Source organism: Bubalus kerabau, chromosome 9, assembly GCF_029407905.1.
Source record: "Bubalus kerabau isolate K-KA32 ecotype Philippines breed swamp buffalo chromosome 9, PCC_UOA_SB_1v2, whole genome shotgun sequence".
Classification (NCBI taxonomy): Eukaryota; Metazoa; Chordata; class Mammalia; order Artiodactyla; family Bovidae; genus Bubalus; species Bubalus kerabau.
Genome location: NC_073632.1, coordinates 16,815,319 through 16,841,524, shown reverse-complemented (window position 1 = coordinate 16,841,524; position 26,206 = coordinate 16,815,319). Strand labels below are relative to the sequence as shown.

At 38.4% G+C, this 26,206-nt stretch overlaps 1 protein-coding gene across 1 annotated transcript in view; it reads right to left on the bottom strand.

Annotated features, from left to right (window-relative positions):
• Positions 1 to 26,206, bottom strand: part of COL19A1 (collagen type XIX alpha 1 chain) — a 447,290-nt gene that overhangs the window by 324,690 nt on the left and 96,394 nt on the right. The window contains exon 9 of the mRNA XM_055534763.1: positions 25,272 to 25,307. Coding sequence (XP_055390738.1) covers positions 25,272 to 25,307 — 36 coding nt within the window. The remainder of the gene's footprint in view (positions 1 to 25,271; positions 25,308 to 26,206) is intronic.

The following is a 26,206-nucleotide window of genomic DNA, read 5'->3' as shown; positions in this document are numbered from 1 at the left end:
TCCGTTTCTAAAACCAGCTTGAATATCTGGAAGTTCACGGTTCACATATTGCTGAAGCCTGGCTTTGATGATTTTGAGCATTACTTTACTAGTGTGTGAGATGAGTGCAATTGTGTGGTAGTTTGAGCATTCTTGGCATTACCTTTCTTTGTGACTGGAATGAAAACTGACCTTTTCCAGTCCTGTGGCCACTGCTAAGTCTTCCAAATTTCAGCACTCAACATATTGAGTGCAGCACTTTCATAGCATCATCTTTTAGGATTTAAAATAGCTCAATTGGAATCCCATCACCTTTTCCCACTAATTAATTCATATTCATTAATAGAAAATTTACTTAAATTGAGTGCTGAGTGAAATAGCTGAAATAAATATCTCAAGTCCAATGCCAGAATCCTAACATGAAAACCAATAAAGGAGGAAGCCAGAAGTAAATCCGATTTTGATTTTGTGTATCACTAACCTGACCTCCGGAGAAGGCAATGGCACCCCACTCCAGTACTCTTGCTTGGAAAATCCCATGGACGGAGGAGCCTGGTAGGCTGCAATCCATGGGGTCACTAAGAGTTGGACACGACTGAGCAACTTCACTTTCACTTTTCACTTTCATGCATTGGAGAAGGATATGGCAACCCACTCCAGTGTTCTTGATTGGAGAATCCCACGGACGGGGGAGCCTGGTGGGCTGGTGACTATAGGGTTATACAGAGTCGGACACAACTGAAGCGACTTAGCAGCAGCAGCAGCAGCAGCAACCTGACCTCTGCCTTTCCGACAACAGTCCTGCTGTACTTAGACCATAATCTTTCATGATTGAATTTTTATATGGTTCTTACATTCCTGCCACTCAACTAAATATTTTAGGAAATAAAACATACACCTCCTATGGTTTTTTCAGATATTTCATCCAATCAGAGTCCTTTTATTTCAGGGAGGAGTATTTTTTCCTCCTATGTGTGAAGACTTCATTTCAAAAGCTAAATTGTTAAATTAAAAAAGCTATATACTGCATAGGATTGAAAACTTCAAACTTTTTTAATTCTTGTATTTGTTGGATCCTTTATGCAGCTAACACATGGGGATATATTCACATGAATGTTCAGAATAAGGCAAATTTAAAACATTCTTAATAAAAAAATGAATGAGATCCTATTATTACTTATTTTTGTGAATCTTTCAAAGAAGAGAAAGCCAGCCCACCAAAGGTAATACATGGTCAATACATGTCTTAATCACAGTAATATAACCGTGGGGAGTTAGTAACAGGTGAACTCAACATCTACTGTTAGTAGAAACTTTTAACCTGAGTCTATGTGTGTACACAGTATATGCAGAGGAACACAGGAGAAAACAAGCAGGGGGAGTATTCTTACACACAGGGTCAGGGGTAAATTGATACATTTGTGTCCACCAGTTTCACCAAAGAATTAAGGTACTGACCCTACTGAAAGCTCTTTAAAAGTCAGCCATGTTTGCTTTTAATTCATATTGTGGAGCACAAAACAACATAGTTTGATGTGTGGATACTGAAACAGTGTCTTCTGAGCCCCAAATTTCTGCCCACTGGTCTTATTTCACACAGGACAAATATCATATGGGTCTTACACACGACATCCCTTTCTGTCAGCATGAAGCTTATTCAGCAAGCCAATCATTTTTCAAATGAGTGTTTGGAGTCCTTTAATGTCATAGTAACTGTCCCCTGGGCACACACACTCCTTTAAAATGTGACACTGAGAACTCAGCACATTATTTATTCCACACATAATCTCAAGTGCACAGAGTAGAGATTAGGACTCACACACACACACACACACACAATGTTGTTCTGGATATTAGACAATACTTGCATTACTATAACTTGCTTTTTCAAGGCTAAACTGCTTGTATATACAGTAAATGTGTGATCAACTAAAACTGCTAAATTCTCCTTTCAAAGAGGATATTTTTACAATCCTTTTTCAAATTACTGGAGTGCAAATTACACTGGAAAAAAAGAAAGAAAGAAAGTGAAAGTCAGTCATATTCAACTGTTTGTGACCCCATGAACTGTAGCCTGCCAGGTTTCTCTGTCCATGGGACTCTCCTGGCAAGAATACTGGAGTGGGTAGCCAGCCATTCCCTTCTCCAGGGAATCTTCCTGACCAAGGGATCCCAAGTCTCCTGCACTGCAGCCGGACTCTGTACCATCTAAGCTACATTATTCAAATAAAAAACAAAAAATTTTGAAATAGTTTGGGTAAGTAAATCTCTTTCCATTTATAGCCAAGTTAGGGATTTGAGTTTTGGCCAATGTTGCTGACCTCATTACAAAATCTGGGCTCCAGATTTATGTCAGCAGAATGGCTTTCTTACAGTGGATCTGTTAACAATGAGTGTGTGGATACTTCACTTTCTTGTGAGAGCAGCTGGAAGGCAGTCTTGAAGTGATGTTGAAGCGTCACAAAAGTACCAGGGAAACAGAAGACAACCGAAGCGAATCATCCACTGAAATATCTGGAGAGGAGCAGCGGACATCTGAATCAAGTATTCTAACACATGGAAGACAACTGAAGACATAACGAGGGGGACAGCGTCATCAGTAAGCTCCTGTTGGGGACAGTGAGACACCCGTAACTGCAAACTACTTCCGGTCCGTAGTGCTCGGGTTGGGTAATTTATAGTTCTACTCCATATCAGTTACTTCAACACACTGAAGGCACTGAAGGCACCAGCTACTTTTCTTTAGTCCTGAGGGAAACAGTTGTGAAAGTCTGGAGGAAGAACACACCTTTGCAATGTTGTAAGAAAGTCAGGAGATTTCCAAACCTAACACAGAGGACAAGACAGCAAGATCACCTGGAGACTTCTGCTTGAGAGAAAAGGGACAACCTGCTTGCTCCTGGGGAGATGAGAAGCCAGTTCTGGGGCTGCACACTCTCCCCTCTGTTTCTGCTTCCCCAAACCCCACTTCCACAGACAGTGAAAGACAGAGACTTTCACTGAAGCCTTTCAGCATCTGGGGGCCTTTCCAATCCTCCTCAGAATGATTGTCTGACAATCACCCTGTGTTTCTCTTATCTATTGTCCTGGAGCTAAGTCCCCCTGAGTTCTGAACAACTCAACAAGCATTAGGCAGAACCAAGCAGATGCCACGTGCTGGCCGGGTGATGGGGTGACAGGCATGAGGGGCACCCCTAGCCCTTGTTCTCCAGGAGCTCACACAGGGGACTGGGACACAGACTATGTGGGTAATATAAATAAAGTGCTATGTGAGCAGAGTCCAGGGCTGCTAATTCTGCCTCGTGGCCAAGAAGCCTTCATGGAAAAGATGCAATTTTTCTTGTGTTTTGAATTCAGTAATCTGTGAAAATGCAGTGATGGTGGGAGGAAAGAAACATACTGACTGTCTGTGGTTATCCTCTAGAACCTTATTCTCTTACCCAGCAGCCTCAGGAAGGACCTTCCATGTGCTATGACGTCCCTGACCAAGCTGCTAAAATCTCATGTAGACCCATCCACATTAAGAAAATCCTAATATCTGGGCTTGTAGACATCTATAGAAAATACCAAGTGCATCTCTAAACCCACTAGTGCATATCTCAGTAACCTACACCAGGAATAAATAATGAGGATAAAACTGCAATTAGAAAAGACACATGCATCCCTGTGTTCAAGCAGCACTAGCCACAATAGCCAAGACATGGAGACAAGCTAAATGGCCACTGACAGGTGAATGGATAAAAATGTGGTGCCCATAGAGAATCGAGTATTTTGGTGTTTGTTGTTGTTTAGTCTCTAAGATTTATACGACTCTTTTGCAACCCCTTGGACTGTAGCCCACAAGGCTCCTCTGTCCATGAGATTTCCCAGGCAAGAATACTGAAGTGGGTTCCCACTTCCTTCTCCAGGGTATCTGTCTGACCCAGGAATTGAACCCACATCTCTTATAGTCTCAAAGAATTGGCAAGCAGATTCTTTACCACTGAGGCACCAGGGAAGCCTCAGTTATAAAATAAATTGAAATATGAAATAATGTCATTTGCAGCAACATAGGTGAATCTAGAGATGATCATACTATTGAAGTAAGTCAGACAGAGGAAGACAAGTATCATGTGATGTCACTTTTATGTGGAATCTAAAAGAATGACACACGGGAATATCTCTACAAAACAGAACCAGACTCACAGACGTAGAGAACAGATGTGGGTGCAGGAGGGCAGGGGGCGGGGTGGAGTGGGAGGCTAGGACAGCAGATGCAAGCTGTTATATAGGAGGGCCACACAACCAGGTCCTGCTGTACAGCACAGGGAACTGAATTCAGTACCTGTGATAAAGCGTAATGTGAAAGAATATGAAAGACGATGTATATGTATGTATGTGTGTATATATATATATATATATGTATATTACATGTATAACTGAATCAATTTGCAGCAATTAGCCCAACATTGCAAATCAACTATACTTCAACAAAATAAATTCTAAAAAAGAATAAAACAATTAGCCACTAAACCACGCAGAGAAACAGAGACTGTGTGATCTTTTTTATGGCAATGTTTTAATATTTGTGTGCTAGATTCTCACGGTGCACTAAACGAAACAGGAACATTAGCAGACTAGCGTCTTAAAATCTGGCTAACTGTTTAGCAAATAAAAGTCGAGTGCCTGGGTGCCAGAGAGACTGCATGTGTCGAGCCTGTCATCCATCTGTTGTGTTCTCTGCCAACTGCTCCACTTGGGGTGTGAGTGGAAGGCATTAGGAGGGAATAAGAAACCATTAAGAAATAAAATCAACTGCAGAGTGAGCAAGTTTCTTTTTCTTTTTCCTGTTCTTCTATTACCTCTGTCCTTCTCAGGTTTCTGTTTATTTTGGTGCTAGCTGTATCAATAGACTGCCCGCAGATAACACAATTAAATGAGACTTATGCTAGGCAAAGGCAGTCACTTTTCACTGATAATTCAAGTATCATTCTTGTAACTTTAGTAAGTGAAGCCAACAAGTAGTGTGACAAAACTGTTTTCTTTGTGGTCATTTTTCTTCCATAAATAGACATTGCTTATGATGAGAAGTTCAATCCTATGTCCAGATTTAACTACCCCTTCATTTACTGCAGAATTCTCTGAAATACAAGAGTATACATGCGATTCTCTGTTAAGAGGTATTTTCTCTAACATAGAGCCTGTACCAGTTTTATAAATCTTGACAATTCACAGAACGGAAATATCCCATTTTTAGAATAAAGCTGTGTTGCACTTTTTTTTTCTCCTTATTTAGTTTGCAATTCAGACAATAAGTTGTCACATATAAATAGATATTTTAACTTTTTTAACTTGGGAAGAACTCTGAAATTAGTCTTAATTCTTAATTTCACTGGCAAGCTGGGTGAAACCAGATAATACAGGGAGAAAGCCAAATGACAAAAATTCTGTAGTTTTCTCAAAACACTCCTGTAAGTTTCAGAGTTTCTCAGACATTAATGCTACATCTGGACCAGGGCTGCTGCAGAGTTCATTATAATTCACAACAGCTACCACCCTTGTCTGTGCTTTTATAAATTGTAACAGCATCTGCCTTTTCTTCCTGAAGCTGCAGTCTTCTCATAAAATGTCTTTTTAAGGGAAAATTGAGATGCAAAGATCAGAGTCATTTCATTTTCCAACAGAAAAGAAATACAAAGACAGTTAGGGAACAATGGATTTCCCCGGTTTAGTCTCATCCTGCTACAAATACTGGGGGCTTCAGAGTTTATGGTGAAAAGACCCGTCACACAAAACAGATCACAATGAGGATAGTTAGTCTGGCTATTTTTAAGAACTGCAACTTGGCAACTCTCACCACTTTATCAGATACACTACTCTGGAGCCTTAGTGCATGTGACTTTTTACCTCTAGAAGTGTGATTTTTTTTTTTAATAAAGTCATGACACTAAGTGAAGCACTTGTATTTTTGATCAAATGAATATCTAAATCCTTTTGGTCAAGTGAATAAAAAAATATACATATTTAGATGTCAAAAGCATATTTGGTGGAGAGCATAAAGAGAGAATTTTTTGGTTACATGTTGAGATTAGATTAATCTGGAGAGTGTTCCCATGACTGGCCTGCCTGGAGGTGGACGTGCAGGACAGACAAGATCTCCAGAGAGTCAAGAGTGGCAAACTTGAAAGAATATTTCAAATATAATTTTGAATTTGGAAACCAAACAAAATAAAACTGTATTGTTTTCATAGTACTTATTTCAGAAGGTAAAGCTACACAAAATCCTTTCATTTGGTGAAAAACATGGTGATGATTTTCAAGAGGTGGACATAATTTTCTGAGGTTGGGAGGGTTATCTCTAATGACAGGCAGATTATTGACATTTCTCAAAAGAAGTCTACAAATGGCCAACATGTACATGAAAAGGTGTTCAGGATCATTAACTTAAAGAAATGCAAATCAAAACCACAAGGAAATATCATTTAACATGTTAGAATGACTTTTATAAAAAAAGACAAAAGATAACAACTGTTGCCAAAGATGCAGAGAGAAAGGAACACTTATGTACTATTGGTTCAAATGTATTTTAAATAAGCAAACTAAATTTCATTTTTTCCCTACTAAATCAAAATATTGAGCCTAAAATAAGGGTCTATAGACTTCACATTTAATTTCCAAATACATGGGGTTTCTAAAGTATACTTGATATTAATTTTTCATTTTGATGTTAATTTTTCATTTAAATGTTTTTTTCTCTGCAATCACCCTCTGTGTTTCGTCAGTCTTTTAACTTTACTGAGGCTTTCAATGGCTAAGTCAAAGATCTCTTTTGGTAAATGTCACATTGCACTTTAAATTATGTGGGCTTTTTTCAAATATCTTTTGATATTGAATTTCTATAATAACAATTCCATGGTAATAACAGAACAGACTCTATGTGATTTCAATACCTTTAGACCATGAAGTTTTTGCACCTTGCTTTGTCCCCCTGAATATATTCCAGTGTCTCTTAGTCTATGGGAACTTAGAATTTGTATCTTACTGTTGTATGAAAATTGTATAAATCTTAATTATGTTGAATTGGTTCATAGTGCATTTCAGGTCTACTATATCCTCCTACTTTTCTGTCCATTCTATAAATTTTTGAGAGTTTGATATTGTCCAATTAAAATCTTAATTTATCTACTTAAAAAGTAATTGCAATATACAGTTGAACTATACGTAACTTTGTTCTGTATTTTCCAAGTCATACTTTCATAATTTAAAAAAGAAAAAAGAAAGAATTAAAAAAAAAAAGGAACCCACAGACTTCAAGACAAGGGATACTGCTCTCCCTGGAACAGGAAGGAGGAAAGCCCCCTTTGCAGTTCCTTCTCTAGGCTGCAGGCAAACAAATTTAAGATGTAATTTGGAACTGTGTGCAAAAAAAAAAAAAAAAAAAAAGTAAGCAGCTCAGGGGCACTTCAGAGAAGAAAACATGGTAAAGATGCAAAAACCATGGATTCATGTGGGTAGAGATTCAGATTCTGATTCCACTATTTATTCAGTTCAGTTCAGTCACTCAGTCGCGTCTGACTCTTTGCGACCCCATGGACTGCAACACGCCAGGCCTCCCTGTCCATCACCAAGTCCCGGAGTTAGTGGTGAAAATTTGGGGAAGTTTCTCCATTTATGAAACAATAACAATAAATCACACCTCATAGAGATATAGTGGGGAATTAATGAAATAATGTAAAGAAGTCTCTTGACACATAATAAACATTTAACACATATAATCATTTAGTTAATGGCTGCTATTATTATTGTAAAAGTTTGTACTCATGAAATTTTCAGTTAGGTTGAAAATTCATTCAAGTCCTAATATCCAGTTTGTTTTAAGAAGTCAAAGTCATCTAAGATATGCAATTTTTATTTTAAATTTTCCACTTGATATATTTTGAATAAATAATATATATTCACTCAAATGAGTTCTAGTTTATTTAGTCTTTTAGTAAGCTAGAGTTTAGAATAACAAAATAATCAAACTGCTTTTTTAAAAAATTATTTCTATTGTTTACCAAATATTTATATATCAGGTCCTGAGCTGGGACTCTCATGAATTATTTCAGCTCATCTTTAAGACAAAACTGGAAATTGATACAATATAATTTTTATTTCATAAAAAGAGAACTTAGAAACAATAAGCGATGTGCCCTAAATTACACAGAGCAAGGCTTTGAGCTGGGATTCAAACCCAAGATGTTTCTAACTCTGGGTATTTAATAACTGAATGGTAGAACAGTGATGGCTATCACTTACTGCACACTTGCTCCATGAAAAGTAAAATTAACATTCTAAAAGTTTTCCCTCAAAAATAAACATTTTAAGACAAATTCCAAATAATTCAGAAGATTAAAAAATTGGTTTTAGCATAAATTAGGCTCTATAATTATTCATATTTTAAAAAACTATCCTTAAAAAGCATATCTGATACATGAAATAGGGAGTGAAGCAGTTTTTTATCTGCAATAATGAAGTAATGAAGGCAAGCATACTCTGAGTGAGAAATCTGGAGGTAACACAGAGGGCAGGATTTGCTCCCAGTGTCCAAATCTCATTTTCCCACTGCACATCATGAGGATGTGAGTTGTGAGTACACGTATGTGTGTGTGCATGCTCTATATATGTATGTACGCACTTGTGTGATCTTATTAAACCACTCACTCTTCCTGGAAACTGGACCATCCAAAGTCCTCATTTTGACTCACAGAGGTTTCTGTCCAAGTGAGCTTACCAGAAGTCCTTAGTGACTAACATCTAAGAACATTTGCTACATAGAGTAGATTTTCTTATATGAACCCAGAACGGGAAGCTTACCAAATCTCTTATAAAAATCCTAGCTAAGCTGAATAATTGTAAAGGGAACAGTTATTTTCCTGCCATGTGTTGGCAGTAAGGTCACATATATTATCAGGTTAGAAAATCTATGCAAATCTGTGCAAGGTGATACATATTATAATTACAAAAAAGCATAATTAAATATTATAGTTCTTTTTTTAATTTAAATTTTTAATTATTATTTTTTTACTTTACAATATTATAGTTCTTATCTTTAAAGTCCTCATGATTCCATAATCCATCAACTGATTTCATAATATAGTGTTCACTATACTATTTTTCTCCTAGGCCCCAGAAGAAAAATGCCACCTCAAGAAACTAATACTTTGTTCAGGGCCTTGATTTAAAAATATTTACTGCTATCAAACTTCAAAGTATAGGTTTATTTTAGGATAATGGGATTTACATGCAAATCATTGAATTTAATACATGTATCACACTGTACGTAAGTGTAAAGTGCAGTTATTATACAAATTCTACTCTGTGCTGCTGAGGGTGGGCTTCCATTCATTAACATGACTAAAGTGAAAGGAAAGTGAAGTCGCTCGCTCAATCGTGTCCAACTCTTTGCGACCCCATGGACTGTAGCCTACCAAGCTCCTCTGTCCATGGGATTTTCCAGGCAACAGTAGCTGGAGTGGATTGCCATTTCCTTCTCCAGGGGATCTTCCCGACCCAGGGATGGAACCCAGGTCTCCCGCATTGTAGACAGATGCTTTACCATCTGAGCCACCAGGGAAGTCTAGTTTAAATATTAAACCTTAAAATAAACTTCACTTTGAGAATATGATACCTGAGATATATGTTCTATGGCACTTTGCATATGTTCTTGTTCCGAGTGAACCAATTCACCTTGTTTTATTTTGCCTTGTAACAGAACTCTTAAGCACTTCTAAGACAAGAACCCCAGAGAATCACAAACGCAGAGAAGCAGAGTCCAAGATGAGCTTGGAGATGCTGTGTGGTTACTTCAGGTGATGGGTTAAGACTGTGGGAGCACACCTTTGAAGCTACATGATACTTTAGGAAGGATTTTTCTTTGGAAACTTAGAATCAAGTTATTTTCATTATAAAACAATGGAAATATTTTACCCCAGACATAAGTACCCATCTTTACAATATAATTTAAAATTTCTGAAAGTTTAAAATAAAAAAATTGATATATTTTCATTGGAGTCAAATATTTAAAACTTACGAATCATGCAATCAGATAACATAGCAGCTTTATTGAGCTCTTTTCGTTTTGCATATATTTATTAGAGATATTTTAAATAAATGGTAACCTGTGGATTACAGAAGTGAGAAAAACACTCTTGAGGTGACATTTTTTCACTGATGAGTGTTATAGCCCTTTAACAGCTAAATGAATGACACGTTAGAAGCAGACCTAGCCCCATCAGTGGGACCTCGAAGAAAGGCTATGGTCAACAACTTGGTGATTCTACAGACACTGCAAAGGTCCCAGAAGATGCGGGAAACCAGGACCCAAGAGCTGAGCGCAGCCCGATACCGTGTTTAGCCCCACAGGAGGCTTCACAGGTTCTCTGCTTGTCTGTGAGGCTCTCTGAGAGCAACTCAAGTAAGTTCAAGCCAAGCAAACCGCTGTGGGAAACATGAAAACGGGTTTGCCAGGACAACTGCACCACGGCCACGACTCCTCTACCACGCTAGCTTTTAAGTTTCCTGCAGATGGTGTCTTCACTCAGATCTTGTGAGACTCACTCCTGTCATCTTTTTGACCAAATGGGCCCCTGGGGCTGAATATTCCTGTTCCCAGAAATACCAAGTCCAAATGAATCATCTCCAGCTGGAATGTTCTCTTGTATCTATTGAACTCTTACTATAGGTAGAGTGTAGGATGACTCATCACATGAAATGTTCTCTACAAATTTGGGCTTCTAAAAAAGGCAGTAGCATATTGAATTCTGAGTCGTGTTTGTCTCTGTAACACCACATTTTGCTCCAGTTCCTTCGCTCAGCCTAAAATGCCCTCTCTTTTCTAAGAAACCCTGTATTTTTCTGGAGAGTTTCTTGACTTGCATTCTCCACTTCCTTGTCTGCTGCTTTCTTACTCCGATGGATTTGATCAACTTCTGCCAGGGTGGAGCCTCTGAAGCTCTAGTACTGAGCCCTGTCTGCTGAGAGCACCTTTTCAGGAGTTGAGAGCTTCCTTCACAGACAACCTTATATCTACTTTTATAAGTTTTGGAGTTTCTGCAAATAGGATCCAAGAAATGTCATCTTGGTGCACAGAATTCAATTAACAGTGTTCAATACCAATCTTAGTAAATTATGTTTTAGAGTACAACAGGCGAATTTTATCTGCTTTCCCATCATTCATCATGTAAACACATATAAATCTTACTTTACACCCCAAAATAAAGAAGTCTAATAGTCTATTTTATAGTCCAAGTCCTCCAGTGATTCTTTACTTGGCTTAAAAAAAAGTTTGCATATTCAAGTAATTTTTCAAACCCCAATGATCTGAAATCTTAACGATCTGATTGTTATTTTAGGAAGAGACTGGTGAAATGAACGTACAAAGCAAATGTGGATGGAGCAATCTCTTTTAAGAGTTAGGAAATTTCATAGTGTTCTCTGGAGGATACTGCATTTTGAAGGAATTAGACCTTTAAACAGATGTCTGAAGGAACTTTTACTTATTGAAGAGCCTTCGTTTAATGATAGCAGCACAAATAAGCCCAAATACCTTGCAGCAAGGTATCACTGTTTGACAAAGTTTGTTCAGTTTTACAGATTTTGACATTTACAAGAGTAAATAATTTGGATATTAGACTGAATAATTCCTAAGAAAAACAAAGAAGCATTCAGACATCCGAAACATGCTTAAGAAGGACTCAGAAAGTAACTTCTGAACCTCCTAGCACTTCAGCTTCACTCTAGTGACAATGTTAGGTTAATAACCACAGGGTCACAACCATCTGGATAATGAGGCAGTACTTAGTGCAGCTAGAACAGCTATGGAAATCTATGTTAAACTTATTTTACTGAAGAAGAGAATTTTCTTAGCATCAAACATGCGAACTCTAATAATTTAACAATTTAAGTGAAAAACAAGACAAGGTAATTGCAGTTTAATTTACAAATATAGCATTTTTTTTCAAGTTTGCTGAATAAGCATGCTAACTTCTTGTGAGTAGATTCATCATTTAGAATCATCTTTACAGTATTAGGGAAGACAATGTAAAAGCCATTTTACTCATGGATTGAAATAGATTTCTTGTATTGTTACTTATCTCATATGGTACTATATTTTTAAATGTTTAGTTTATGTCTGCAGTGAAATGCATATTAAAAGATACTATATCATATGGTTGCTTATTTGAGGATTCTAAAAAAAAAATGATATAAATTAACTTATTTCCAAAACAGAAATAGAATCACAGATATAGAAAACAGACTTATGGTTTCCAAAGAGGAAAGGAGGGGAGGGATAAATAAGAAGTTGGGGATTAACATATACATACTACTAGACATAAAACAGATAAACAAGGGCCCACATATAGCACAGGGAGCTATATTCAATATCTTGTAATAACCTGTAGAGGAAAAGAAGCTGGAAAAGTGTAGATTTATTTTATTTATATCTATCTATATAAACAGATATATCTACATAGATATAGATATATATCAGTGTAACAGAATCATTTTGCTACACACCTGAAACTAACAAAACCTTGTAAATCAAAGAAAAAGAAAGAAAGTGAAGTCCCTTAGTCATGTCTGACTCTTTGTGACCCCATGCGCTGCAGCACGCCAGGCTCCCCTGTCCATCACCAACCACTGAAGCCTACTCAAATTCATGTCCATTGAGTTGGTGATGCCATACGACCATTTCATTCCATGTCGCCCCCTTCTCCTTCTTCAATCTTTCCCAGCATCAGGGTCTTTTCCAATAAGTCAGTTCTTTGCATCAGGTGGCCAAAGTATTGGAGTTTCAGCTTTAGCATCAGTCCTTCCAATTAATATTCAGGACTGATTTCCTTTAAGATTGAGTGGCTGGATATCCTTGCTGTCCAAGGGACTCTCAAGAGTCTTCTCCAACACCACAGTTCAAAAGCATCAACTCTTTGGTGTTCAGCTTTCTTTATAGTCCAACTCTCACATCCATACATGACCACTTGAAAAACCATAGCTTTGACTAGACAGACCTTTAATATGCTGTCTAGGTTGGTCATAGCTTTTCTTCCAAGGAGCAAGCGTCTTTTAACTTCATGGCTGCAGTCACCATCAGCAGTGATTTTGGAGCCCAAGAAAGTAAAGTCTCTCACTATTTCCATGGTTACTCCATCCATTTGCCATGAAGTGATGGGACCAGATGTGATGATATTAGTTTTCTGAATGTTGAGTTTTAAGCCAGCTTTTTCACTCTCCTCTTTCACTTTCATCAAGAGGCTCTTTAGTTCTTTGCTTTCCACCATAGGGTGGTGTCATCTGCATATCTGAGGTTATTGATATTTCTCCCAGCAATCTTGATTCCAGCTTGTGCTTCATCCAGCCTGGCATTTTGCATGATGTGCTCTGCATGTAAGTTAAGTAAGCAGGGTGACAATATACAGCCTTGATGTATTCCTTTCCCAATTTGGAACCAGTCTGTTGCTCCATGTCCAGTTCTAACTGTTGCTTCTTGACCTGCATACAGATGTCTTATGAGGCAGGTCAGATGGTCTGGTATTCCCATCTCTTTAAGAATTTTCCACAGTTTGTTGTGATCCACACAGTCAAAGGCTTTGGCATAGTCAGTAAAACAGAAGTAGATTTTTTTTTTTTTTTTCTGGAATTCTCTTGCTTTTTTTGATGATCCATCAGATGTTGGCAATTTGATCTCTGGTTCCTATGCCTTTTTTTAAATCCAGCTTGAACATTTGGAAGTTCACAGTTCACATATTGTTGAAGCCTGACTTGGAAGATTTTGAGCATTACTTTGTGCCAGAGTCCAGTTCAGCAGCCAGGGATTCAACCTGAAGAGATGAACGGTGTTGGTGAACCAGACAGCCTCTCAGTTTTTTGGACTGCCTGTTTATTTCAAGTTTAAGATTCTCTTCTATACTTTTACAAAAACATTACGTCAGAGGTTTGACATTTTCATTTCCCCCTCACCCAGATTTATTATCTCCATAAATCATTGTTGCTCTTCAAACAGAGTTCCTACTTCAGCGCTTCTCTCTGAATCAGCTTTACCATCTATTATCTACTTCCTCTTATGTGTCCTATAGTTAACTTGTGATTACATTGTAACTCATGCTACATTCCTCAATTTATTTCTTATCTTTCTAAATCCTGTTTTCCCCTAAGGACTTAGCGGCAGCAGCAGCAGCTGTAGTATCTCTAAAATTCCTAACCTCTATAAGCTATAGTAAAATATGCTAACTTTACAACATTCCTTAAATCTTTAACCTCTAACTATTTTAATTATTTCTAAGCCCTAAATTCAGTAAACTCCTTTGCCATAAACATTTTCCTCACAAATAGGCTTCAGATAGCAATCCCTCACATGGCCTCAAGCTGTGGCCTCTGTGCTCATCCTGGAACACTTTTTTGTAAAAGTCCTTAAACAAATGTCAATGATTAACTTTATAAATTATTCTGAGCACAGCTGCAGAAGGCTTTGGGCCTTCTCATGCTCCTCTCAAGAACAATAAGCACCTTAATATTCCTTTTCAGTCAACTCAGCCGAGGAGAGGAAAAAACAAGTCAGAATTACAAGGCCTGACTCCTTCATCCCATGTCCGTGCCTGCGGAATGTGGGGAGGGGGCTGGGGCCGTGCCTCCATTTTGTCAGTAATGCCTAACGTGGCTCCCGACATCTCCCCCTTTTTTATTTTTTAGAGCATAGGTATGAAACTCAGTAGATAGAGCAGAAACACTTTAGCTGAGTATTCTGAAAAGGCACAGGGCCATTACACAAATCAGAACTAAAGGCATAAGCACATGGCCACATTAATCATTATTGTAGAAAAGGATCCATGGGAAAGATACCCCTCCAGATTTTCAAAAAGGGAATTAGAAAGCCATTGAGAGGAAAAGTCAGACTCCGCCTGCTTCATATTCTGAATATCCTGATGTAACTTAGAATAGCAACACTAAAATCTGAATGATTCCAGACGCCTAAAATATGATTCCTAATGCGTTCCCAAGAGTGCATGGACTCATTCACTTGTAGAAGGGTAACGCACATCCATTTAAATTCAGCATGGCACCTTAAAGACAATTTAATCTTTAAATTTGTAATTTCTTGCCCCATAAGCAGAACTGCGGCAACTTTGCTAGTGTTAGATGAGTGCAATTGTGTGGTAGTTTGAACATTCTTTGGCATTGCCTTTCTTTGGGATTGGAATGAAAACTGACCTTTTCCAGTCCTGTGACCACTGCTGAGTTTTTCAAATTTGCTGGCATATTGAGTGCATCACTTTCACAGCATCATCTTTTAGGATTTGAAATAGCTCAACTGGAATTCCATCACCTCCACTAGCTTTGTTTGTAGTGATGCTTCCTAAGGCCCACTTGACTTTGTCTTCCAGGATGTCTGACTCTAGGTGAGTGATCCCAACATCATGGTTATCTGGGTCATGGAGGTCTTTTTTGTACAGTTCTTCTGTGTGTTCTTGCCACATCTTCTTAATATCTTCTGCTTCTTTTAGGTCCATACCATTTCTGTCCTTTATTGTGCCCATCTTTGCATGAAGCGTTCCCTTGGTATCTCTGACGTTTTTGAAGAGATCTTTCTCATTATACTGTTTTCCTCTATTTCTTTGCATTGATCACTGGAGAAGGTTTCTTATCTCTCCTTGTTATTCTTTGGAACTCTGCATTCAAACGGGTATGTCTTTCCTTTTCTCCTTTGCCTTTAGCTTCTGTTCTCTCAGCTATTTGTAAGGCCTCTTCAAGGCAGCCATTTTGCCTTTTTGCATTTTTTTTCTTTGGGATGGTCTTGATCACTGCCTCCTGTACAGTGTCACGAACCTCTGTCCATAGTTCATCAGGCACTCTGTCTATCAGATCTAGTCCTTTGGATCTAATTCTCACTTCTACTGTGTAATTATAAGGGATTTGATTTAGGTCATAGCTGAATGGTCCAGAGGTTTTCCCCACTTTCTTCCTCTCGCCTTCTCCCCCCTTCCCTCCCTACTTCTCCTTCTCCTTCCCCGTGTACCCAGAGGGGCCAGAGAGACTGACAGGTGGCTGTGATAAGGTGTAACCAGAGGCCACGGCTCGGGGATGGCTGAGGGCTTGGAGCCGCCGATGCCAAACCAGGACCAGGGAACCTGGGAAACACACTTGAGTTCACAGTTGGCCTGAGGGTTTTACATCTCATCAGAGAGCTCTCCCCATGCACACTGTGGAGTAGAAGGACATGCAGTCTTCTCCTGCGAGAACTCCAAAATTACACCTCACTGCTGAACAACCATCTACAGGAGAATGTTGGATCCCACCAAAAAAATATACCCCACATCCAGGGGCAAAGGAAAAGCCACAGCAAGATGGTAGGAGGGGCAAAATTGAATTTAGAATCAAACCCCATACCCACCAGAGACACTCGGAGGGCTCAACAGAACCTTTTGTGCACCAGCAGACTCCACAGACACTGAGCCAGACCTGCCTTTGAGTGTCTGTCTCTTGTGGAGGTCCGGGTCAGCAATGGTCTGCTGCAGGGGCAGGGGCTCTGGGTGCAGCAGATCCAGGTATGGCATAAGCCCTCTTGGAGGAGGTTGCCATTAACCCCACCATAGAGCCACCAGAACTTACACAGGACTGGGGAAACAGAGTCTTGGAGGGCACAAACAGAACCTTGTGCACACCAGGACCCAGAAGAAAGGAGCAGTGACCCCACAGGAGACTAACTCAGACTTGCCCAGGAGTGTCCAGGAGTCTCTGGCGGAGGTGTGGGTCAGTGGTGGCCTGCTGCAGGGTCTGGGCCACTGCATGCAGCAGTGCGTGCATGGGACCTTTTGAAGGAGGTGGCCGTTATCTTCAATACCTCCACCATGGGTCAAAAAACAGGGAGGGAACACAGTCCCGCCCATCAACAGAAAATTGGATTAAAGATTTACTGAGCCTGGCCCCGCCCATCAGAACAAGACCCAGTTTCCCTCTCAGTCAGTCTCTCCAATCAGGAAGGTTCCATCAACCTCTTATCCTCATCCATCAGAGGGTAGACAGAATGAAAACCACAATCACAGAAAAGATACTATACCAAACATAAAATAGTGAAATTAAGAAGCCTTGGGTCTCTTAGAATAATGGCCAATGTTCTGGAGCAACTGTTGTTTTGCAAAGGACCAGACAGCAAACATTTTAGAATCTCTGCTACAATCACCAAATGCCGTTATGTACCACAAAAGCAGCCTTAGCCTCTATGAGGACACATGAGCATGACTATGTTCCAGTAGAACCTGATTTACAAAATTGCACAGCAGGCATTTTTTGGCAGCCCTCCGGCAGGGCCACCGTTTGCTGACTCACTTCCACCTCCTCCCAAATACCAGACTTTTCTGGGCACTTTCCCTTCCTATGTGATACAACTGAGTAAAACAGCCACAAAGTTTAATCAAGTAGCAAATCAGCATAGCCTTTCCCCAGGAATTCCAGGAGTACCCAATTCACCTTTAAGACCAACTGCACACTGAAATTTAGGAATAGTCATTCGGAGTTTTTCAAATGTGTACTAACTGCTCAGGTTGTCATAGATGAGCTGCTTTTGCGTGCACCAAAGAGTATGAGTTGCTTTTGCTTGCACCAAAGAGTATACCTTAAGTTCTTTCTTCATATTTTTCACAAGTTATTAAATTACACTGCTGACAATAAACCAATAGAAAGTTAGCAATAATTATCAAAGTACTAATCAAAACTCAAACTTTCTCCACACAGACATAAACAATTTAGCTTTGTTATTTCTTTTACATTTATCAAAGGTAGGGAAGACTCTTTCTCTGTTCCTTCAACTAGTACCTGGTGCTTTCAAATCAAGTAAGTTATGAAATTTCAGACTCCAAGATACCTATATTTTTATATTTAGTGTGCCTGACCTTCCATTGCATCTCCAGGAAAATCCCCGAAGCTGGTTTACTCCATTTGTCTGCTTCCCGCCCTTCCACCTGCCTGGAAAAATTTGCTCAGTGAAGCTGATGAGCTACCTTTAATTGCTTTGATAGCTCTTTCACAAATTCAGTCTAATAAACTTATCCTTGAGACAGTGGAAACTAATGTAAACTCTTTGAATTTCTCTATCACTAATGCTTAGTGGAGATTAATAAATACATCAGAATTTTATGAATATATAATACCATTATTACACTGATATTACATGTTTATTTAAGGTACACAAAAAAATGTCACCTTCGAGTTCCTACAGATTAGATGAGATTATATCAGATGCAGTAAACTTGCAAAAAAAAAAAAAAAGAACTTGCCAATTAATCTAATACGTTCAATATTGGATTAGAAAGGATGAAAAAATATTCTTTACTTCCATAATGACATAGACAAAAAGTCAAAACCATAAATGTTAAATTCTACTTCTCTGAGGTTACTACTAAGGGGAAATATTCCTTCTTTAAATGTTATGAACATATTTTGATTCAATTATTTATTATTGGTGTGGTGTGTCCTTTGGAAGGGGCATATAAGTAATGCTGGATTGGAAATAAAGGGAAATTCACTAGTAATCTCTGGGTCAACAGACTAGAGAAGTCAGAGTGGAAACTTTCATAGACTGAGATTAGAGGGTAGGGGTAGTAGAAAAAAATCAGTACTAAAGTTTTTCATTATAGAGTCAAGTAAGTTAACTTATTTCAGCTTAAATTATTTTGACTTTCTCTGAAACTATACCAGCAAAGCAATTATTTCATAAAGCCTATACTTTGGGGGAAACGAACTTTATAGGGAAGATAATAATACAAAAATAAACTGGAAAATTATTCCCCAAATAGACCTCAGATCATACTTCCCCTTAGGTTCAGGAACATTGAAAGTGAGCTGCTCTTTTATAAAACTGAGGGCATATCAACTCTGAAGTGGGTGAAGGTATTAACAAGGGTCTTAAAAAACGGAGAAAGTAAAGCGGTTGCTAAGTAATTAGGTTGCTAACTATACTTGCTAAGAAAAGGGAATTAAAAGATTTCATAAAATTACAATAATTGAGTCTAAATGAAAGAAAAGCATTAATTATTATTTCATGTAATGTCATCCAGAGTTTAGTCTTGGAGAGAGGGCATGGTTAGAATGGTTTGATTAGGTGACCTGACACAGAATGCTCACCACAGCTGCGTGTCTTATGAGCAGTGGTTGAATCTCAAATCACCTTTCTCCATGAGAGCAGGTCATCAGCTTTATGAAGAAAAAAGCAGCCATAAATCAGACTAATGAAGCTTCACAGTGTGGAGGAGAAAATAGGCAGTACAGATAAACATTAAGTCAAGCCAAAACTTGGGGCATTTTTTCCAAATATTTCTGATTCTTCACTATCTAGTTGGCAATATCAAGCTAAGGCTATGTAAAAGTTTTTTCTAAAGCTTTTGGTTTTTAAAGGAAAAAGTATAATAGAACATTAGTGAATAATATAACAGTTCTTTATGATTTAGCTTGCCTAGTTCTTTCTCTACAACCTGACTCTTCACCTTGCCTGGCAAGGGCCCCTGGGCAACGGGGCACAGAATTCACAGGTTCTAGAAACAGCTGAGTTGATGACTTAGACTTTCTTTGTGGTATAATGTTCATTCATTCATTCAACATATTTTTAGCTCCTATTATGTGCTGTTCTGTGTATGGTGCTTGCAGAACTCATATTCTAGTGGGGAAATAAACAGAGGCATAATAATAACATGGCAAGTAACAATAAAAGTGCTATGAAGATAAAGAACATAGAGGTAGAATGAAAGGATGCTTTTTACATAGCAATGTCATAAAGACCTTTCTATTTTAAAGTGATTTATGAGACAGAGCCTAAATGATGTGACGGAAAGAGCCAAGTGAAAATCTAGAAGAAAATTCCAGGTATAGGTAGCCTGGTACATTGACCCTGGAACAGACATGAACCGGGGGAGTGCAGGAGAGATGGTTAGTCCAGTTAGGATGGGCTTGACTCATTGTGGGGAACACTGTGGCCCCTGGAAAAAGCTTCAGTACTACCTTGAGGGAAACAGGAAGCCACTGGTGGGTTTTGATCCACGTGAAACAGGATTTACTTACAGGACTATTCAGAACAGTCTAACTCATAGTGAACTGGCATAAATAAAAGTAAAATTTGCTCTTTATGAAGCAGACACAGATTACAGTAAGGATTCTCAAAACTTAACACCTTTAGGAACATTGTAATGAGTAGTACATAATTTGAAAAGAGATTTGGAAACCGTGTTCTCAAAACCTGTTCCATTTTATCTCCTTGGGCCAAAAGTAAAGTGCACCAAAAGACTAGTAATATATACCTTATAGTTAATGAAAAAAATTAAATTAGTTACCTCTGGATGGCTCCTAACCAGCATCATCTAAGCATAACACTGTAAGGAATCTCTTGAAAAACTAGCACACTATATTTAAGAAAAGTCTTGTCAAATAATATTGGGAACAAAATAAACACAGATTTGAATGAATGACTTAAATCATTGATCTTTTGAAGAAATAACTATCATTAAATTATTAATATTTATTATAAGTAGCCATATAATAACAGCTCAAAATTTTTATAACCTAAAACATTTAATCAATTGAAAATTCTAAGCGACTCTTTCACAGAGATTTGTTTGCTCTTGATCAAGCCATAAAAGAAACTAAACTCAATGTAAAAGGATTATCTCCACCTCTCTTTCAACATGTAAGCAATTACACTGTAGATAGGAAAGCAGAGAAAACATACATTTATTAAGTATCTACTCTGTGCCAGTTCCTGCTGCTGCTACTGCTGCTAAGTTGCTTCAGTCGTGTCCGACTCTGTGCGACCCCATAGACGGCAGCCCACCAGGCTCCACCATCCCTGGGATTCTCCAGGCAAGAATGCTGGAGTGGGTTGCCATTTCCTTCTCCAATGCATGAAAGTGAAAAGTGAAAGTGAAGTCGCTCAGTCGTGTCAGACTCTTCGTGACCCCATGCACTGCAGCCCACCAGGCGTCTCCGTCCATGGGATTTTCCAGGTAAGAGTACTGGAGTGGGTTGCCATTGCCTTCTCCTAGTACTAAGTATTTCCTCTTAATAATAAGCTGCTGACTCAGCATTATAAAGCATCAGTTTCAAAGCAAGTAAGAGATAGACAGGATTGAATCCCAAATGATTCAGGCTCCAAAGTGGTATTCCTGCTAATACACTGCCCCACCAACTTCAATATCCTTTCTTGGTCTTAACAGACCAAAAGGAAAACTTTGAGAATACTATCTGGTTGCCTCAGTAACACTCTACTTCTGATCATTTCAAAAATTGACTATTCAATATGCCTAAGAGCAAAAATGACTTCTGATCTTCAAACTATGCAGGCACTAATTTGAGCATCTACTCTAATAATGAAAATTATACACAAGACTCAAACACAGATGGAAAGCCATCTTTATTTACTGTACATTAAAGCTGCAGAATCAGAAAGTACAACAAGAACAGAAATTTACTCATAATCAAATCCTCAAAAGAAAACAATACACCTATGTTTATTACAAGTGCAAAGAAAGCTGATAACATTCATGCTGTGGTCATCTGAGTTCATATTTGCACAGCAAGGGTTATGCTGGCTTAATTAAATGCTGGTGCATGCACTGAAACAATAAAGTAAGTATATTGTTTAATTATTTGCCTTGTTCTCTAGATTATCAATATATTTTATCCCAGCTGTTTTTGCCTTGCCACAAAAATCTCTTGCCATTATGACTTTTGGGCAGTCTGGAAGTTAAAACAAATGTTAGTATTTTTTAAATGTATCATAAATGGAAAATTATTTAATACATTATAACTCATACAGTTTTGTATATTTTATAGGCTTGGCATTTAATAAACCTGCTAATAATTATCATTTGTATTTCTGTGATATCAGTTGTGACATGATCTCTTTTGTTTTTTATTCTTTTTGAGTCCTCTCTTTTTCCTTTGTGAATCTAGCTAATAGGCAGGTCAATTTTTTATCTCTTCAGAAAATCAGCTCTTAGCTTCATTGATTTTCTCAATTGTATTTTTATTCTCTATTTCATTTATTTCTGTTCTAATTTTTATTTGCTCCCTTATACTAACTTCAACTTCATTCATTTTCTTTTTCTGGTTGTTAAGGTAGAAAGTCAGGTTATTTATTTAAGCCTCTTTTTGTTTCTTGAGGCAAGCACCTATCACTATGAACTCCCTTCCTGGAACTGCTTTTGCTGCATCCCACAAGTTTTGGTATGTTATAGTTCCAGTTTTATTTGTCTCAAGGTACTTTTTAATTTCTTTTTTATTTTTTCTTTCATTCATTGATTACTCAGTAGCATGCTGTTTAATCTCAACATCTATGAATTTTCCAGTTTTCTTTGTGTAATTAATTTCAAGTTTCATACCACTGTGGTGAGAAAAATATGCTTGATATAATTTCAATCCTTTTAATTCATTAAGACTTGTTTCATGGCCTAAAATACAATCTATTCTAGAAAATATTCCATTTACACTTGAGAAAAATATATTCTATTGCTTTAAGAGGGAATATTCTATATATCTCTTAAATTCATCTGGCTCATCTATCATTTAAGGCTAATGTTTCCTTATTGATTTTCTGTCTGGATGAGCTATCCATTGATGTAGTGGGGCATTAAAATTCCCTACTATTATTGTATTACTTATTATTTCTCCCTTTATATATGTTAATATTTTCTTAATATATTTAGCTTTATATATATTAGGTGCATAAATATTTACAAATGTTACATCCTCTTGTTGGAATGGTCATTTTATCATTATATAAAAGTCATCTTTGTCTCTTTTGACATTCTTTAAGGACTATTTTGTCTGATTAGTATAGCTACCTCAGCTACCTTTTGATTTCTATTTGCATGGAATACCTTTTTCCATCCCTTCACTTTCAGTTTGTGTGTGTATTTATATCTAAAGTGAGTGAACTGTAGGTAGTATTTAGATGGATCTTGTTTTCAAATCATATTATAAAGCTATAGTAATTAAAACAGTATGGTATTCGCACAAAATAGACATATAGATCAATGGAACAGAATGTTGTTATTGTTTAGTTACTAAGTCATGTCTACCTCTTTTGTGAACACATGGACTACAGCCTGCCAGATTCCTCTGTCCATGGGATTTCCCAAGCAAGAATACTGAAGTGGCTGCCATTTCCTTCTCCAAGGGCTCTTTCAAACCCAGGGATCACACCTGCATAGCAGGCAGATTCTTCACCACTGAGCCACCAGGGAAGCCCATGGAACAGAATAGCGAACCCAAAAATAAACCCACACATGTATGGTTAATTAATTTATGACAAAGGAGTCAAGAATATACATTGAGGAAAGGACAGTCTCTTCACTATATAGTGTTGGCTACTTACAACAGCTAAGACATGGAAGCAACCTAATTTGTCCATTGACAGAAGAATGGATAAAGAAGAAGGTCTTACTGTATAGAACAGGGAAATCTGCTCAATGTTATGTAGCAGCCTGGGTGGATGGAAAGTTTCGGGGAGAATGGATAAATGTATATGCATGGCTGAATCCCTTTGCTGTCCACTTGAAACTACAGCAATATTGCTAATCAGTTATACTACAATATAAAATAAGTTTAAAAAAAGATGTGGTGTGTATACACAATGGAATATTACTCAGTCATAAAAAAGAATGCAATAATGACATTTGTAGCAACAGGGATGGACCAAGAGATTAGGTCCATACTAAGTGAAGTAAGCCAGATAGTGAAAGACAAATATGATATGATATTGCTTATACATGAAATCTGAATGGAAATACTATTTGCAAATCAGACATCTGGTAAGGCATATATAATTTTATACCCAAAATGCATAAAGAGGACATACAACTTAACAGGAAAAAAAGCACACAATCCTATTCAGAGTGGGCAGAAAATCTGCATGGACATTTTTCCAAAGAAGATATACAGAAGGCCAACATCACTAATCATCAGGAAAATGCAAATCAAAACCACAATGAGATAACATCTCACAACTGCTAGAAAGGCTATTATCAAAAAGACAAGATATAACAAGTGCTGGTGAGGATAGTTTGGTTGAAGCTTTCTGTGCAACTTTGATGGATCAGTCATTTAACAGACTTCAGTCTCTTATCTTTTAAAATAAGAAGTCCATGTAGATTATGTAAATAATTTAAAACCATGGACTTCCAAGTTAAGACATGAAAAGAACTTAAATCTGCTTTACCTTGGAAAACAGTAAGAACATAATCAATATCTAACCTTAGCAGGAATTAATCTATCTAGTAGTTAGCTAAAAAAAGACATGACTCAGAGAGTGGGGAAGAGGACAGTTGCATTCTGAGAAGGATGGGGAGAAGGGAAGGTAAGTCTCTAAGCACGAATCCTGTCTAGAATCAGATCCACACCCATCTGGCTGTCACCATCTCCTCCAGCACACTCTCTCTCCAGTCCCCAGACTGTTACCTTCTTCTTCCCTTTGCTCAGTCGTGTCTGACTCTTTGTGACCAGGCTCCGCCATCCATGGGATTTTCCAGGAAAGAATACTGGAGTGGGCTGCCATTTCCTTCTACAGGGGATCTTCCCAATGACTGTTCCCTTAGGGTCCCTGTAATCCTCTACAGGACCTATTACGTGTGGCCTTGTAAGGTCTTCTATTTCCTTGCAGATGTAAAAATCCTCGCTAACAGAGAACATAGCCTATTCTTTCTATTCCCTATAACATCTAGTACTAGGCCTCGTGCAGAAAAGGTGTTCAACAAAGGTAAGCTGTTTGAATAAAGTGATAAAAAATCTCCAGTGGAGACCTGTCAGCAAACAGGAGTTTGTCAAGTATTTGAAGAAGAAAATACTAAACAAGGGTAAACCCCAGCTAAGAAACAGACTTTCTTGCTTCACAATTTTGCTTGTGGTTTACAGGTACATTTTGAAAGTGAAATTGCTCGGACTCTTGGCGACCACAAGGACTGTAGCCTACCAGGATCCTCCATCCATGGGATTTTCAAGGCAAGAATACTGGAGTGGGTTGCCATTTCCTTCTCCAGGGGATCTTCCCAACCCAGAGATTGAACCCAGATCTCCTGCATAGCAGGAGAATAGACCAGCCTAATTAAGAACGCAAAAACAGATTTACATGCTGATACAGTCTTCCGTATTTCAATAATCCACACTTAAATATATTCAATAGCTTTTTACAGAAATGCACATTTGTGTGGGACACAGAAAAAATCAGATGGAAACAAGTTTGAAGTCACCTTTGAGCATATCCACTTTCATCCTGGCAGCATTTGGTGGGGTCTTACCTGCTCTCCTTTCTGTCCAGGTGAGCCTGCTTCTCCCTGAGCAGAAATGAATTTTGTGTTAACACATATTCAGTCACACTGAACTAAATACATATAGTTTATAAATCAGCTGACAATAGTAAGACAAAGCTGTGCTCTCCTGGGAGTTGATGCAGACCCCTCTGCAGGGAGTCTCTTTTCCCCTCATCAAAGGCTCACTACCCACCTCTTCCAAACACCTGCCAGCATCATCTCCTCCAGGAGACCTGTCATGGGCTGGGATATGCGCTCTCCTCCACGCCCCCTGTACCTCGTATAGCCTTTCTCACAGAGCTCACACTGTAGTACTGGTTGGTAGAGGAAATGCAAGGTTCCTCTAAATTTCTAACTTACACTCCTCCCCACTCCTCCAGCCAGGACAGGAAGCCCTGAACCTGAGCATGCAAGAAGTCACAGCACCTCGGACCTCTAGGAGCTAGGACAAGTTTTCCTACCCTTGGGTACTGGTATAGAGGGAAGCTGTCCAGAGGTCACTCAGCCTGCTTCAAGGACAGGTCCCACAATGCCATTAACATCCACAAAAGACATTCATGTTCCTCGATGGACTCAGGCTTCCTGGCCAGGGAAGGGCAAGCGAAACAAATTCTTTGGGCAATAACAGCCCTTCTGCGTTCCCCATACAACTCACAGCAGAGGGGAAATCTGGGTGGGTATTTGGAGTACTGGACAGATACAGTCTCCATATGACAGAAACACAGTATGTGGAATACCTTTGGGTATGTGTTGAAGGGTAGGCTCTGTGTTTCCCTCAACTTGTGAATTCCCATAAGTGAAAGTGAAGTGCTCAGTTGTGTCTGACTATTTGCGACCCCATGGACTGTAGCCTACCAGGCTCCTCCGTCCATAGGATTTTCCAGGCAAGAGTACTGGAGTGGTTGCCATTTTCTTCTCCAGAA